Here is a 17,909-nt window from a genome sequence, read left to right on the forward strand (position 1 = left end):
CATCCTGGAGATCCTTAAGCAGAGGTGCGGCTGGCCCACTGTTAATCCTTCTGATGAGGAGTCGGTGTACCTGATGGCTTTCGGGTCTCAACCTCTTCTGCCTCTTGGGTGTCTCCACCTTTTGACGAACTGATGGATTTAGTTAGTTGAAAGGTGTGGGATACTCCCGATGCCGTGGAGCCAGCCCCTAGGAGACCCAACAAGTTTCTTTCTGCCCCTCCAGATAAAGAATTTTTGTCCAAAGTTGTCCCCGTAGATGCCATGGTGGTGGCGGCCACTAAGAAGGAGCTTGCTGAGACTTCTGTCCATCCGCCGAATAAGGAGTCTCGACAGATGGACAGGTATGGGAAGCGTGTCTTCACTTCAGCGGCTATTACTCTTCGATTGTTTAACTATCTCACTCACTTCACTAGATTGCAGAGTGATCCTTAAGGAGTTGGGAGATTCTATACAGGGGGTACATGTACTGAGGGAGTCCCTGACGAGATTTCTGCTCAGTTGTCCACCCTAAATTCTATAGTTAACTCCTCCATGCGGCTTATTTTTTATGCAGCAGATGGAGCGAATAGAGTAGTGGGTTCAGGAGTTGCCCTAAGGTGTCACTCTTGGATGCGCTTGTGTAATTTTGTGGAATCTTTCAAGTCCACTTTCACCAACACCCTTTTTGATGGTTCCTCATTGTTTGGATTTAAGGTGAAGGACACACTCACTCGGTGTGAGCAAGAAGGAAAGGCTCTCTCTGCCATGGGAGTATGTTTTACTGTTCCCTTTAGACCATACCCTAAAGGTCAAAGGGGCGGTAAAATGTGGTTCAAGAAGTCCCAGAGGGTCTTTCCGGGCACACAGGGTGAACCCTCCTTCAGAGGAGGAGGAGGAGGAAATGGGAGACGTCGCCCTAGAGGCAGGGGTGGTCCACAATACCAACAAGGTCTTGATTCCTTTTGGGGACGACCTTATCAGCGTTCCTGATATGGGGCCCGACTGCGTTTCTCTGGGGCCGGTTAGGGGTCACATTTCTTTGTATCCAGAAGCCTGGCTAACTATAACCCAAGACAAGTGGGTACAAAGAGTTGTTACCAGAGGCTATATCATACCCTTTTCCCTTCCACCGTTTGTTCCCAAGAAGATCCCAGATTTACCACCCAGTCTCCGGGATCAGGCAACTGTGGTGATCAACAAGTTGCTCTTAAAAAGAGTCATCCAATCCATCCCAGCAGACCAGATAAGATCCAGAACTTACTCCAGGTTCTTTTTAGTCCCAAAACGAACATGAGACTGGAGGCCAATATTGGACCTCAGCAGATTAAATAAATCCGTGATGAAGGACAAGTTTCGGATGGTAACACTGCAGTCGATACTCCCTTTGTTAGGGAAAGACTATTAGATTGCTCAATAGATCTCCAGGATGCCTACTACCATATAAAAATGAACAAGGGGTACAGGAGCCATCTACACTTCTGGCTGGGAGCCAGTCACTATCAGTTTTGTGCTCTGCCTTTTGGTCTCACCATAGCCCCCAGGGTGTTCACCAAATGCATGGCAGTAGTGACAGCTCACCTGAGACGTCAGGGATTCCAGGTGTTTCTGTATTTGGACGACTGGCTCCTGACCGCCCTCACCAGGCATCTACTTCTCCAAAACAGGGACGCCACTATTCAACTTTGTGCTCAATTAGGGATCCCCATAAATTGGGAAAAATCTGCATTATTGCCCTCTGTCTTTGAATTTTATAGGCGCAGAGGTAGACACCGTGAACATGACAGCTCGTCTTCCCGCCGAAAGGGCACGAAATTTAATCTTTCATATTCAGCGTTTTCTCTCGTTGTGGAAGGTCAAAGCAAAGTGGGTTCTTCAGCTCCTTGAGACTATGGCATCCACCATCCTATTAGTACCATTAGCCAGGTTGCATGAGAGTTCTCTAGTGGCTTCTCTTTTCCCAATGGTCCTTCCAATATCTTCCGCTGAATCACCCTATTCTGCTGACGAAATCATGCAAGGAGGACCTCCTTTGGTGGATAGCACCCAACCAGTTGACGGACGCCCCCTTTGTTTCTACCCAACCCGTTGCCACTGTGACCATGGATGCCTCCCAGATCGGGTGGGGAGGCATTATCTCGGCAGAACTGTCCATGGCACATAGCAAGAACATGAGGTTCACCTGCATATCAGTGTTCTGGAGATGAGGGCGGTGCTCCTTGCGTTGCAAACACTTCAAGACCTTCTTCCTCTAGGGACTGTTGCGATGCAAACAGACAACATGTCGGTAGTTTGGTATATCAACAAACAGGGTGGTACCAGATCTTACCCACTCTGTCGAGAGGCCATGGGAGTTTGGGAATGGGCGATTTCTTCCCAGCGCTTTCTGGTAGCAACGCACATCCCAGGGACGACCAACGTGATAGCTGACAAGCTCAGCCGGGCGATCCTACTGCCTCACGAGTGGTCTCTGAAACACGAAACAGTGGAACAGATTTTCCGCAAATGGGGACAGCCTTGCTGCAACCTTTTTGCCAGTCCAGTCAATGCCAAATGCAGCAGCTATTTTTCCCTCATTCCCCCTCTGGGAGAGACACCCAGAGACGCTTTAGCTCACGACTGGCCCCTGGGTCTTCTGTATGCTTTTCCTCCATTTCCTCTCATTTCCAAAGTGATTCAAAAAGCCAAACAGCTGGGATGCAAGTTAATCCTCATTGCTCCTTACTGGCCTTGTCAGGTTTGGTTCCCCTTCCTCGAGCCTCTTCTTCTTGATGATCCTTTGCTTCTGGACCCAGCTCCAGGTCTGTTGACTCACGTCAGGTTCGCTACATCCCTCGATCCACACCCTCAAATTGACAGCATGGCTGCTCCAGTTCCATCCCTAGTCAGGCTTTACAATACATCTTCCTCAGTGTCGCATATCCTTATGTCTTCCCATAAGCCTTCAACTAGGAGACTATATGGCAGTAAATGGATAAGATTTTCTATCTGGGCACAGAAAATCAATGTAGATCCCTACACTGCTTCTATCCCTGTAATTTTGGAATTTCTCTCCGAGCTTTTTCAGCAAGGATCTGCCGCTGCCACTATCAGAGTTCAATTGGCGGCTATTTCTCATTTCCATTTAGGATTTCCAGACACCAATTTAATGTCTCATAAGCTATGCAGGATCTTTTTGAAAGGAGCCACTCTGTTGAGGCCACCTCTCCAAGAACCTGTGGCTTCTTGAGATTTAAATTTTGTGTTGTCCAAACTGACATCTTTCCGTTTCAACCTTCTCACTCATCCTCATCGAAATTTTTGTCTTGGACGACTATTTTTGGTGGCTATGACGTCAGCTAGACGGGTATCAGAATTACAAGCCTCATCTGTTAAGCCACCTTATTTGATCTTTCATAAAGACAGGGTCTCACTGCGGACTAACCCCTCGTTTGTTCTCACGCCATCGTAAATCAATCCATAGAACTCCCAGTTTTCTTCCCTAATCACTGTAATGCAGCTGAATATCAGTTTCATCAGCTAGACGTTCATAGACAACTATGTTTTTATTTGCATCGGACCAAGGAGTTTAGGAAATCAGATCAACTATTCATTTCTTTTTCTGAATCCAGATTGGGCTTACCAGTTTCTAAAGTGACACTATCTAATTGGATTTCAAGTTGCATAGCCCTTGTCTGCAATTTGGAGGGCAGACCCTTTTACCCTTCAAGATCAAGGCTCATTCTACCAGGTCTCTGTCTACCTCTGCAGCTTTTCAAGCCAGGGTCCCACTTGATAATATTTGTGCAGCAGCTACGTGGGCTACCCCTCACACTTTTATTACACATTACAAATTGGATTTAGCTTCCAGGGCTAGAGCATCCTTTGGCTCCACGGTGCTCAGGAGTATTTTCCAGTGAGCCACCCAAGAATAAGGCGCTTGAGATGCTGTCCCATACGTAAAAATGAAGGTGAGATTGGACTAAACAACATAAAGAAGTTATGTACTCACCATAACGTTCCATGTTGGTAGTCCATCTCACCCTTCATTTTTACCATCCCGCCCTTCTGCCCCATTCCTGGAAGAATCTGGAGGTATTAATATTTTGGTTTTCTTTGGTTGGAGACCATTTAGTATTGGTGTGTCTGTTATGGTTATTTCTTCTAGTGAGCAGCAAACAAGATCTGGGGTTTGTACTTGTGCACTATGGGATACCTGCTTAGCCACAAGCCAACCAGAAGTCTTCAAGCTTATAAATCGGCTGAGTCGGAGCCGAGGATCGGCTCCGAACCCATGCGTAAAATTGAAGGGTGAGATGGACTACCAACATGGAACGTTATAGTGAGTACATAACTTATTTTTTAAAGGCGTCCCACTTGTAAGACTGCTTAGAAAGGTAACTGTTTCTCCACTGGACCAGAGTTTTATTTTGGAGAAGCTTAAACAGCCACCCTTCTAATCTGTTGTCTTTATATGCTGAAATTCCTGACTTGGAAAACTACTGTTTTGCTTGCCATTACTTAAGCTTGAAGAGTAACACAGCTATAGGACCTAATGTGGAAAAGTGCCCTTCCTAGTGTTCCACAGACAAACAACCTTGGAACCATTAATTTTATGCTGAAAATGGTAATTAAATTTTCTGTCAGTCAGATTATGCAGCTGGCCATTTTCTTTCCTAACCCCCCGAAAACTACAGACATAATACTGCACTTCTTGCATGTCCACAGTCACGTGAGGTATTACATAGACAAAATCAGAAATGTTAAAAAACGTCATATTAGTTCTGTGTTCTTTGCAGCCAAGAAAAATGGAAAAACGTTTTATGAACCATTTGCAAGTGGACAGCCCATTGTATTTTTTTGTCTTTCAAAGCTAGGTAGAAATTGAGGTCCTATGACACCAGAAGGACAACATTTGCTGTGGCTTTCCTTGAGGATGTGTATACATGGGAACATGAAAGTTTTGACTGCTATTTCACCAATTAACAGCAACTTGAGGGAGACTCCACCAAAAGCCGCTTTCAGCGAAAAGTAACTGTTGCCCATTCCCCACTATTTTTCACCCTTGGAGTTGGTATGTATAAGTTAAGGGGTCTCCATCCACACAGGGAGGTTCTCCTGCAAAAATAAATAAATAAATAATTTGTTCCTGTTTCAATGAATATTTTTTACATTCTTGTTCAGGTAAATGTCATGATTTTAAATTGATTAATCCCTATACACAGTATTTTTGGAGGCTGACAACCTAGTATTTTGTCATACCTCTTTTAAACATAACAGGTCAGACATTTCCAGGCCAAAATCTATGTTTGCTGTTGTCCTTTTAAAGGGCTTGTTACATCTCTCCTTATCCAATTCTGTCATCTCCTAGTCCTTTTGAGTTCTAGGAATTAACAGTAGTTGGTACTGCTACAACAGTAATCTGCACTATCGTAATAGTACATGCTTGAATAGATCACTGTTGCAATACGTTTCCCACTGGCCACCCCCCCCTCTTCCTTTCTTTGTGCATCTCAGTGTTGGAATGGATAATTCCTGTGCTTTTACCACTTCTTCCTCTCACATGATCTCAAGCCTGCTTATATCTTGATAGTGTTGAGGAACTCTGATCTCTTAAGTCCCTGACCCAGCGACCTTCCTTAGGGGGTCAAGTTGAAGGGGATCTTGGCAACCTCCCCCTGCCATGCTGGGGAGGGATTGCTGTCCTGCTATCATGGCTAAGAAAGACCCAAAGATGGTTTAAGCAGGGTGTTGGCTTTATCCACAGGAAAGAGAATATGCAGTCAGACCAGATGCAGAAATCCCAGTAGTCTGTATTACTACAATAGCAGTCAGCTTGAACATCTATTGCTATAGTAAGTTCTTACATGTTGTACTTCACTGATGGCTTTCCTTTCTGCTGTTTTTGATATTTCAGGCTCCTACTTATATTCGTGAACATGCTAGGCTGCATTTCCCGAATTCCAGAATTCACACATCAAAGGTAAGTTTCTTGGTAACAGCAAGGTATAATATTATTTCCTAGTCTTAGTTATTCAAGTAGTAGGGTGTGACAGTTTATGGATAATGCATGGCTAATGTCTAGTTGACTTGATTTGGTCATAAGGACACAGGAATACATATCTGGTTGGGGAACTCAAAGTAGGTTGACAATGAAGAAGGAAAATGGTGGCAGCTGAAATCCTTGTCTTTCCTTTTGTATTCACTTTGTCTCCATGTCTGCTGGCCATCAGTTTTCCTCGAATGTCTTGATCCCATTTGTTCTCTACTGGGTGTCCCCAACACAGATTCAAGAGTCAAATGAAGAAGCCGTCATTCAGGCAACCATGAAGAAGACTTGTTCCCTTGCCAGTGTCCTGGCAGTAATGCCATTTCTGTTAAGACTGTAACCCCATTTCTGGTAGTCGATGTAAGCATTGCATCACTGCAGGGTGTCCTATACACTTGAAACAGCGTGATGCACGGCTAGTGAGTCAGTAAGAACAAAAAATATAGCCAGCAGTAAAGGTGGAAATCCACAATTTAATACAGAAATAAAAATCACATAACTAGGTAGGGGGTGGTAAGCCCAACTTCTGGCCCCAGACCCGTTTCGGCTGTAATAGCCTTCTTCAGTGAGTAAACATCTATTACAGCCGAAACCAGTTTGGGGCAGGTAGTTGGGCTTACTACCCTCTACCTAGTTATGTGATTTTTTATTTCTGTATTAAATTGTGGATTTCCACCTTTACTGCTGGCTATATTTTTGTTCTTATGTCCTATACCCTTCCCTTGCTTATGTCTGCATCTGCTCACAATCTCTGAGGGCTGCTCTCACTGATTTGAGATCAACAAGAGCATGTCCCTGGCCTTTGCCATTTTGGTGTAGATGTCTGCTTGCATGATGGTGACTGACTGCCAAGGATCACCTCTCATTCCTCCCAAGCATGAGATTGCCAGCACAGACCACTCACTTCTATCCCCCCTGCACCTGGAAGTTCTGGCAGTGGAGTTGCTAGCGGAACCCTGGTTGTCTGAATCATAGACATGGCATATCCCTCTATATCACAGAGTTTGGGACAGCCATAGTTTGGGACTGCTTTTGCTAAAGTGTTCTGAACAAATACTAGTCTGCTTGGGCATTTATTTTATTTATCTGGATTTTTTTGGATCTAGTTGGTGAATTTGCTGTCATATTTCTAGTGTTTTTTGCTCATCAGTAGAGTATGCAGCTGCAGGATTCTTAGTCTGCACCTCTGTTGTATGTATGTATAAATGGACAGTATTAAAGCTGAAAGGGGTATGTCTTTGGTTATTCGATATACATTTGCTATGTCTGACAAAACTGGTAAGAATGTTCTTTTCTGCCTGGCTGGCCTGCTTACCTGAGAAACTGTTGTGTTTGATAACTTGGTGACGAAATAAATTGGAATGCATTGGGATACACAGAATATTATCAGAAAGTCATTCATTCAGCAGTTTTAAGGCTTGAGTTATTTCTTACTGGTGCCTGCTTTGGTTAAATCACGTGCGTTTCACTGGTGGCACTTATGGCTACAACTTTTTTCGAGAACTGGGATATCTGTTGCTTTGATTGGATGTTTGCTGTTTATTGAAAGTTTAGTGCAGAGCCAGTTATGCTGCTTAGCTACAGGCAAACTATTATGGCCAGTTTTGATATTCCATAGTCCTTTAGGATTAATTGTGGTGTCTGCGGCAAGTAATTTTAATATTTTCATGGACGTGCCTGATTTGTTTGAGTCTTCATAAATGTACTTAAATCTTATAGCCTTATATTTTGCAGGGTTTATTTTAATCAAGATTTAAAATGTGTGCTTTATGCTGTTGACTTGATTGCTGTTTGGGTAAGTGTTAGATTAAGTGGCCTACAGTAAGTATTTATCTGAGCTGCAATAATTTTTGGTTGTTGATCATTGCTTAGATAAAGGTCTTGTCCTTTGTAGGACATTTAACAGACTTCATGAATATTTTGTTGTGCACATCAAACAGTTGTACTATTGGGATGACTTTGAAACTCTAGATTTGCTTAGACTGTTTGGCATCTGAAAGGAGAGATACTGCCTTACAGGACTGTTAGTTCATCTGTCTGATTTTTTTTTGTCTCTAGTATCTTTATGCTTTGTTACAAAGGGGAGTTTGGGGTCCTGATTTTGATCATAAAAGCTATTTTAATGCTTGTGTAACTGCAGTTTTGGAACTAAGTTGAGGAGCCAGATATATAGGCATGTGAAGTTGTTCTATCTCGCCTTCATTCTCAGTGATGGGTTCAGAGCCAATCCTCGGCTCCGACTCGGCCAAATGCTAAAGCTTGAGGTCTTCAAACAGCTCCTGCCTACTCCCTATCCCATGATGCAATAGTGCTTCCCTCAGATTTCGTTTGCCGCTGCAACAAACCGGGTGTTCGTCGAACAGCTCTGGCCAATATTGACAAACTTTTGATATTTGTCTAGATAAAAATGTTTTCATTCCTGTTTATTGTTAGTTGGTCGTTAGACTACATTTAGCTACTTGAGACACTTGTCTCTTTTTGTTGAGGCCGTTTATTTCTAGGCCTATTTATAGATATTGACACTATTTAACTAGAATAGTTAGATTTAGATAGCTTAGATTTGTATAAATTTGCTCCATGTCCTTTTCTGCTATATCAGTAGGCCGTTTTTTTATTAGGGCATTAATAGTATATTGTTGCTGTTACTTGCAATTACATTTTATTCAACCCTGTGGGTTTTATTCGGGTTATATAATTGTTGAACAGTTTGGTGTGTTTCATAGTTAGAGATTAGTCGTAGACCCTTCTTTTTGGGGTTTTTTTGTTTGATATATACACACACACACACACACACACACACACACACACACACACAATCTGTGTGCTGTGTGTTAAAAATATATATATTTTTTTTATAAAGCTAGAGTTTACTGCCTTGGGTAATTTACACTTGACAAAGTGATGTCTGAAAAAGCTAAATCTGGGTTTAAGAAATGTCTGAAATGCGGACAGAAGATGTCAGTTACAGATGGGCATGCAAATTGTGTTTATTGTTTAGGTGAGTTTCACCTGCAAGAAAATTGTGCCATCTGTCACTCTTAACTCTCGCGTTCTTCATGAACGCAAGAGTAAACTAATGCAAGAGATCTCATGAAATCTTCCTTTCAAGAAGCCTTAGACAAAGACAAGTCCACTAAGCCTCCAAAAACTGTGTCTACAAGCTCATCGTCTGAGTCGGAGCCGAAAAAGGGCTCATAGACTTCAAACGCAACTAAATCTAGTAGGACTGCCACCTCAGCACCTAAGCCTATGGAGCTGGAGGTAATTGTGGTCAGTAGGAGCCAGTATCTCCCACTTTAAAATCTCCTGTTCTCCAGTCTGAGACATCATCTATTGCTTTCCAGTCCTCAAGACTATCGGATAAGGATGTGGATCGAGTGGTACAGAGACTTCCACAGTCACAGACACTAGCCAAAATTCTGTCGGGTTCGACCCTTAGGGCTTCAGAACCGACTCAGACTCAACCCGTTTCTTCAATTCCTCCTCCGATTCGACCCGAAGTTTCGTAACTGGAGTATTCGGAATTAATGATTGTGGAACCGTCGGAGTCGACACCCATTGGGCTTTCGGTTCCGACTACTCTGACCTCTTCGGTACCCACCTTAGAGGCTAAGAAATGACACTCACTGGTCAGGTTCAGAGAGGATAGTGGTACTGATCTTTCAGTGCTGTCTTTGCCGCTTGGGGTGGGTGAGCTCGGCACCTACCTCAGGCTTGGAGCCCACGGTTTTGGTGCTGCGGAGGCTGCCTGTTTTTGGGGATCCAGGCATCTCTTCAGACCAGAGCCGTGGGGCTTTTGATGCTATGAGGAGAATGTTGTCCCCTCGGGCACCCATATCATCGGTACCAGCAATCACCTCCCCTAAAGTTTCTGTGTCTGTCTGTGTTTCACTGATTCCTCAAAAGCGTAGAGACTTGGAGTCTCAGGTCCCCCCATCGGGTGAACTCTATTTTTCCAGGACCTCCCCAGAAGCTCCATCTGAGGAGGTTCCCAGGAAGATAACTTGCAAGAGGAAGCATCTGGATTCCCCACAGGAATCCATCACTTCAGATACTGACTTAGATGAGTCAGAAGGGTCCCCATGGCCCTCCTCTGAAGATATCTCTTTTGGTGATATCTTAGAAATCCTAAAACAGTGGGGTGTCTGGAATCCCCTTAACCCTACTGGTGATGAGTCAGTACTACTGAAGGCTTTTGGGTCTCAACCCTCCACCTCTTGGGTGACTCCGCCCTTCGATGAGTTGATGGATCTTCTCTCTTGAAAGGTGTGGGAGTCCCCGGATACCATAGAACCAGTCCCTTGGAGGCCGAATTAATTTATAACATAACCTCAGGACAAGGCTTTCCTTACCAAAGAAGTACCTATTGATACTATGGTGGTGGCAGTGGCCACCAAGAAGGAGCTATTGGAGACCTCCACATCTGTTCATTCTCCTAATATAGACTCTAGGATCATGGACAGATACGGAAAGCGCATGTTTAGTTCAGCTGCCTTTACTCTTCGATCCCCGAACTATCTCACACATTTCACCAGACTACACAGAGATCTCTTTAAAGAGTTAGGAGATATTCTACAGGGTGCGTTAGCTGTGGGGGTCTCAGATAAGGTAACTTCCCAACTTACTACCCTAAATTCCCTTATAAACTCTTCCATGCATCTGATTTCATATGCAACTGATGGAACGAGTAGGGCAGCGGATACAGGAATTGCTCTTAAGAGACACTCCTGGATGCACTTATGTTCCTTTGCAGAGCCCTACAAGTCATCCTTTGTAAACACCCCCTTTGATGGTTCATCACTTTTTGGACCTAAAGTGAAGGAAACACTTACCAGGTGTGAGCAAGATGGAAAGACTCTGTCTGCCATAGGAGTCTGTTTTTCCACTCCTACCAGACCTTATCCTAAAGGTCGGAAAAGTGGAAAAATGTGGTTCCGTAAAGCCCAAGGAGCTTTCTTTGACGCACGTGGTGAAACGCCCTCTAGAGGCAGAGGAGGGGAAATAATGGGAGATGCCACGCACGCGGCAGAGGGGGCCTGCAAAATCAGGGGTGACAGGGATCAGTTCTTTGGCAAGCCCTACCAGTGCTCCTGAAAGGAGGCCCGTCTGTCCATCTCTGGAGGCAGTCGGGGGACGCTTACCTTTTAGCTAGAAAAGGCTAGGCTAAAAATCAGAAAAGATCGGTGGGTACAAAGCATAATATCCAGAGGATACACTATTCCCTTTACTACCCCTCCACCCCCTATGAAAAAAATCCCAGATGTTCCACCCAATCTCAGGGAACAGGCAGCCATAGATATTACAAGGTTGCTAGAAATAAGTCATCCAACCAGTCCCAGCAGTTCAGAGAGGATCCGGAAATTACTCAAGGTTCTTTTTAGTTCCAAAGAAAACAGGGGACTGGAGACCAATTTTGGATCTCAGCAGGTTGAACAAATCTGTCAAGAAAACTAAGATGTTAAGTTGTCTATCTCGCCTTCATTCTTGCTGGATGGGTTCGGAGCCGACCTCGGCTCCGACTCGGCCACTCTAAAAGCTCGAGAGTTGGTTCCACCGGCTCGAGGCTCCCCTTATATCCCACAATGCTAGGCGTGAGTTACCTCAGATCTCGTTTGCCGCTACAGCGATCGAGGTGTTGATTTTCTACCAGCTTCTTGGTGAGTAAACTTTCAGTAAAGTTAGTATACTTAAACCCCTTTATTTTTAATTTTAACTCTTGTTTCCCTTAGTTTAGTGGAATTCTCTCCCTTTTTTCTCTAAAATCCCATTTCTTCCCCACAAGAACTTATAAGTTCTTCCCTCGGGCCTTCAGGCCTTCTTCTTCCATTCCCTAGTGGTGTGTGTGTGTTGTTTCTCTAAAATTAAAACCTTTGATAGTTGTTTTATTTTTTGAGTTTAAAAATAAGATAGGGTGTAATCAGTGTGTTTGACTGGGTGTGTGTGATTACACTTTTTTTTCTAAGATGTCCAAAGACACAAAGGTCTCAGGCTTCAAGAAGTGTGATGCGTGCTGTCAGAAAATGTCTCTGACAGACGGTCACACTTCTTGTGTCTACTGCCTGGGGTTTGCACCTGCAGGACTCCTGTGCTGTATGCCACGGCTTCAGTCCCAGGGTCCTGCAGGAAAGAAAGAACAAATTGATCCTAAGAGGTTTACTCAAGCCTGAGGATTCCCTTTCTGTCTCTGGGAAGCCCTCCAAGGCTTCTAGGTCCTCGGCTCCAGCTACTGAGCCGAGACCTAAGGCTACTAAACCTCCGTCTACATCGGCTCCGGCTGGAGCCGATGAGTCTCAGTCTACAGTTTCTGTGGTTCCCTCGGCTCCGGCTGGAGCCGAGGTATTAGAAATTCCCTTGTCGGCTCCGACCAGACCTTCGGAGCCGACATCTAGGAAGAGATCTGGGTCACCATCCCTTGGCTTCGTTCATTCGGCTCCAGCATCTCCTCTGCTGTCTGAACGGAGTCATAAATCTCACTTCTCTAGGTCATCGAGGCTGTCGGATCATGACCTTCAGAGGGTAGTGAGTCGACTTCTTAAGTCCGAGGCACTGGCCCAAATGCTTCAGAGCCCGACTCATCAGTCGATGCCTGCCCCTGTCCATCAATATGTTCCTCCTCCGACTCCGTTGAGCTCGGAGCTGGGTCGTTTCGGAACCGAGACTGTGGTAGCGCCGGAGCCGACACAATTGTCTTCGGCTCCATCGTCGGCTCCGATTTCTTCCTTGGAAGAATCTCGGCGCCGGACTTCCATCGTCGGCTCCGAGGGGTTGAGTGGCATCGGACCCTTGTCCGACCCCGCTCTCCCTCTCGGAGCTTCGGCGCTGGTAAGTTCGGCTCCGACATCGGCCTCGGAGCCATCACTGTCGGTGCCGAGGGAGGTTTTAGCTTTCGGAGCGGGGACCTCTGGCTCTGCCTGACAGGGGTGCGTTCGAGGTCATGCGGAGTGTGTTAGAACCTGGTTCTACCTCACAGTCGGCTCCGTCCGCCCCCCCCTCTTCGGTGCCTCAGGTCAAGTCGACTCACTCCCTCATCCCGGACCGCAGAGAGCCAGCTCCTCAGGAATCCCCTGTGGGGATCTCATCCTCTTCCGAGGCCTCTCCTGTTTTGGCAGAAGAGCCCCCTCGGAAGAGAAAGTGTAAGAGGAAACACATAGACTCACCTGAGTCCGTCACCTCTGACACAGATTTAGAAGATTCCGAGGGTTCCCCCCGTTCCCCTTCTGAAGATGTCTCCTTTGCAGACATTCTGGAAATCCTTAAGCAGAGGGGGAAATTGGCCAGCCCTCAACCCTTCGGAGGATGAATCTGTGTACCTTGAGGCGTTTGGGTCTCGTCCTTCCACCTCCTGGGTGTCTCCCCCCTTTGACCCCCTCATGCAGGTGGTAGCAAGAAAGGCATGGACGGCTCCTGATTCGGTGGACCCCACTCCCAGGAGAGACCCTCAAAATTCATAACGGCACCAGCAGATAAACAGTTTTTGACAAAAAGAGTTTGTGTGGATGCTATGGTGGTTGCTGCTGCCACTAAGAAGGAACTAGCTGATCCTTCAGTACCTGTCCATCCACCTAACAAGGAATCTAGGTCCATGGACAGGTACGGGAAGCGGATGTTCTCGTCAGCGACATTTGCAATGCGTTCGCTGAACTACCTATGCCATTTTACTCGTCTTCAAAGGGACTTGATCAAAGAAGCGAGTGACATGTTGAAGGATCCTACAGCTGCGGGTTTTCAAGATAAGATGAACACTCAGCTGGCTACCCTGAACTCCATAGCCAACTCCTCCATGCACCTCCTTTCTTATGCGGCTGATGGAGCGAGCAGGGCCGCAGGTACAGGTGTGGCCTTACGTAGGCATGCCTGGATGCGGCTATGCAATTTTGCGGACCCCTTTAAAATGTCTTTCACTAATTCCCCATTCGATGGATCATCTCTCTTTGGTCCTCAAGTGAAAGAAACCTTGACTAGGTGCGAGACTGATGGCAAGACTCTTTCTGCCGTCGGAGTCCGTTTTTCTACTCCTTCTAGGCCTTACCCCAAAGGCCAGAAAAGTGGGAAAATGTGGTTCCGTAAACAATCTCAAGGGACTTCGCCTGACGCACAGAGTCGGTTCCCCGCCAGAGGCAGAGGGGGGAACAACAATGGTAGACGTCGCCCTAGAGGCAGGGGGTCCAGAACCAGGGCAATCGAGAAACTTTCTCTGATAAGCCCTTTCAGCATCCCTGAGGTGTTGCCCGACTGTCCACCTTCGGAGGCAGTCGGGGGAAGATTGTCACTGTACCCAGAAGCCTGGCTATCCCTAACTCGAGACAAGTGGGTACAGTCCATCATTTCAAGGCTATTCCATTCCCTTCGTCGCATTCCAAACCGATCAAAAATCCCTTCCAGATGTTCCACCGCTCAAAGGGATCTTGCAGCTTTGGAAATTTCAAAGCTGCTTGCAAAAGAGCAATTCAGCCAGTTCCAGCAGACCAGCAAGGATCCGGAATCTACTCCAGGTTCTTTTAGTTCCAAAGAAAACAAGGGACTGGAGACCAATTTTGGATCTCAGTATCTTGAACAAGTCGGTCAAGAAAACAAGATTTCGGATGGTCACGCTGCAGTCCATCCTTCCCCTTTAGGAAAAGGAAACTGGATGTGCTCTATAGACCTTCAGGATGCGTACTATCACATAAAATGAACAGACGCTCCAGAAGATTCCTCCGCTTCAGGCTGGGAACCAGTCATTTTCAATTCAGGGCCCTGCCCTTTGGTCTCACCACTGCCCCCCGGGTGTTTACCAAATGCATGGCAGTGGTAGCTTCTCACCTGAGACGACAAGGATTCCAGGTGTTTCCATATTTGGACGACTGGCTCCTCACAGCTCCCACCAAGCATCTTCTTCTAATGGCCAGGGATTACACATTTCGCATTTGTCAAAAGTTAGGCATTTCAATAAATTGCGAAAAGTCTGTTTTGTCGCCTTGTCGTACTATTACCTTTATAGGCAAATCTAGACACAGTCAACATGTCTGAGACTAACAGATCAGAGAATAACAGACATACACAAACTGGTCTCACTCCTCTTCAGCAACAACAGAATCAAAGCCAGGTTAGTTCTGAAAGTATTGGGAATTATGGCGGCTGCCATACCTCTGCTTCCATTAGCCAGATTCCACATGAGAATCCTTCAATGGATGCTCTTTGCACAATGGTCATACCAGCAACTTCCGATGTCCCACACCATTATGATTACGCAGGCGTGCAGAAATCATCTTCTGTGGTGGATGTCTTCCCCTCAGCTCTTATTGGGAAGACCCTTTGTTCCCCTCCGGTTGCTACTCTGACAACGGACGCCTCCCTGATCGGGTGGGGGGGGGCATTATCAGGGCAGGACTGTCCAGGGCACATGGCAACCAGACGAATGCCACTTGCACATAAATGTTCTGGAGATGAGAGCAGTGCTTTTAGCGTTGCAAGCCCTTCAAGACTCTCTTCCCTTGGGAACGATTGCAATCCAGACAGACAACATGTCTGTAGTGTGGTATATCAACAAGCAAGGCGGAACCAGGTCCTACCCCCTGTGTCGAGAAGCACTCAGACTGTGGCAATGGGCGATTTCTTCTCAGCGGTTTCTGATAGCAACGCACATCCCCGGGAAGTCCAATCAAATCGCGGACAAGTTGAGCAGAGCTATCCTCATGCCTCACGAGTGGTCTCTGAAAGACTCTGTTGTGAGAGAAATTTTTCTCAAGTGGGGTCAGCCTTGCTGCGACCTTTTTGCTACTCCCCAAAACAGCAAGTGCAGAGATTATTTCACACTATTCCCTTTACCAGGCCAGCCCAGCAGAGACGCTCTAGTCCAAGTTTGGCCCCGGGGACTTCTGTATGCATTTCCTCCCTTCCCACTAATCTCTCAAGTGATACAGAAAGCTATCGCTCAGAAGGCCTCGTTGATCCTCATTGCTCCTTACTGGCCTCGACAGGTGTGGTTCCCCTTTCTACATCTTTTTCTATTGGAGCGACCTTGGCATCTGGACCTAGTTCCAGATCTTTTGATCCATCAGTCGGGTCAGTTTCATCGCTCCCTTCCCTCTCTGAACCTCACTGCTTGGTTCCTCCAGTTCCAACCTTAGCCAGGCTTCCTCAATTATCTCACTCTGTTCGAGATATTTTCATAGCTTCCCATAAATCTTCCACTCGAAAGATTTATTTGAGTAAGTGGAAACGCTTCACATATTGGGCTCAAGGAAGGGACATAGATCCTTTCACTGCTTCCATCCAAATGGTCCTTGATTTTCTAGCTGAACTCTTCCATGCAGGTTCATCTCCTTCTACTCTTAAAGTTCAATTGGCAGCTATTTCCAACTTTCATGTGGGTATTTCAGAGTCTGCCATAATGTCCCACAAGCTTTGTAAAGCCTTTTTGAGAGGAGTTTTCTACTCAGACCTCCTATAAGAAATCCTCCTCCTCCTTGGGACCTAAATTTAGTTCTTACTTCTTTGATTCTTTCCCCTTTCGAACCTGCAGCCTCCTGTTCCTTAAAATTGCTATCATGGAAGACTCTCTTTCTGGTAGCTATTACTTCAGCTAGAAGAATTTCAGAACTTCATGCACTCAGCTGTCGACCTCCTTATCTGTTGCTCCATAAGGACAGGGTATCCTTACGAACCAACCCGTCCTTTTTGCCCAAGGTAGCCTCGACGTCTATCCTAAATCAAAGCATTGACCTCCCTGTGTTTTTTCCAGAATATTCCAATAGGTCTGAACAAAAATTACACTGGCTAGATGTTCGTCAGTTAAGGTACTATTTGGATAGAACAAAACAATTCAGAAAATCTGACCAGCTGTTTGTCTCCTATGCAGAAGGCAGAAAGGGACTTTCAGTTTCAAAGGTAACATTATCTAGATGGCTAACATCTCTGATTTCCCTTGTTTATGAAATTAGACACCAAAAGCTGCCTAATAAACCTAAGGCCCATTCCACCAGAGCTTTGGCTACTTCTATAGCCTTCCAAGACAGACTGCCTATTGACACCATTTGTGCAGCGGCTATTTGGGCTACTCCTCACACTTTCATTTCTTATTATAAGTTGGATTTAGCTTCTAGACATAGAGCTAACTTTGGTTCCACTGTTCTCAGGAGTCTGTTCCGTTAGGCCACCCGGGACAAGGTGCTAGGGACGCGGTCCCATCCAGCAAGAATGAAGGCGAGATAGACAACTTAACATATAGAAGTTATGTTCTTACCATAACGTTCCATGTTAGTTGTCTTCTCGCCTTCTTCTTGCGTCCCACCCTCCTTCCCCCTGGCCTGGACAGACCTAGAGGAGTTGTGATTGTGACCTCTCTTTCTACCACCTCTTTTCTTAGGCATATGCTGTTGTGCATATTTCCTGGATCAGGATGTAGGTCACCCTTCTTTCTCCCTGGTTTTTAGAGGTGGACTTTGTCTATAGTTATTCTGATACTATTATAAGCTGGGGTTAGCTTACAAACGAGATCTGAGGTAACTCACGCCTAGCATTGTGGGATATAAGGGGAGCCTCGAGCCGGTGGAACCAACTCTCGAGCTTTTAGAGTGGCCGAGTCGGAGCCGAGGTCGGCACCGAACCCATCCAGCAAGAAGAAGGCGAGAAGAAGACAACTAACATGGAACGTTATGGTAAGAACATAACTTCTATTTTTGGATGGTCACACTACATCTATACTTCCTTTTCTAGGAAAAGACTATTTGGATGTGCTCAGTAGATCTCCAGGATGCGTACTACCATATAAAGATGGCCAGACCATCCAGGGATCATCTGCGCTTTCAGCTGGGAGCCAGTCACTTTAGTTTTGAGCTCTGTCCTTTGGTCTTACTACAGCCACCATAGTGTTCACCAGATGCATGGCAGTAGTCGCAGCTCACCTGAGGTGGTTAGAATTCCA

The 17,909-nt window shown here is 45.8% G+C and overlaps 1 protein-coding gene across 1 annotated transcript in view; it reads left to right on the top strand.

The window, feature by feature from the left end:
- Positions 1–17,909, top strand: part of ARHGAP19 (Rho GTPase activating protein 19) — a gene marked incomplete in the record, with an annotated part of 961,985 nt that overhangs the window by 488,659 nt on the left and 455,417 nt on the right. The window contains 1 exon segment of the mRNA XM_044056243.1: positions 5,873–5,938. Coding sequence (XP_043912178.1) covers positions 5,873–5,938 — 66 coding nt within the window.

The sequence above is a fragment of the Protopterus annectens genome, chromosome 14.part0, assembly GCF_019279795.1.
Source record: "Protopterus annectens isolate FY-2018-M chromosome 14.part0, PAN1.0, whole genome shotgun sequence".
NCBI classification, from domain to species: Eukaryota; Metazoa; Chordata; order Ceratodontiformes; family Protopteridae; genus Protopterus; species Protopterus annectens.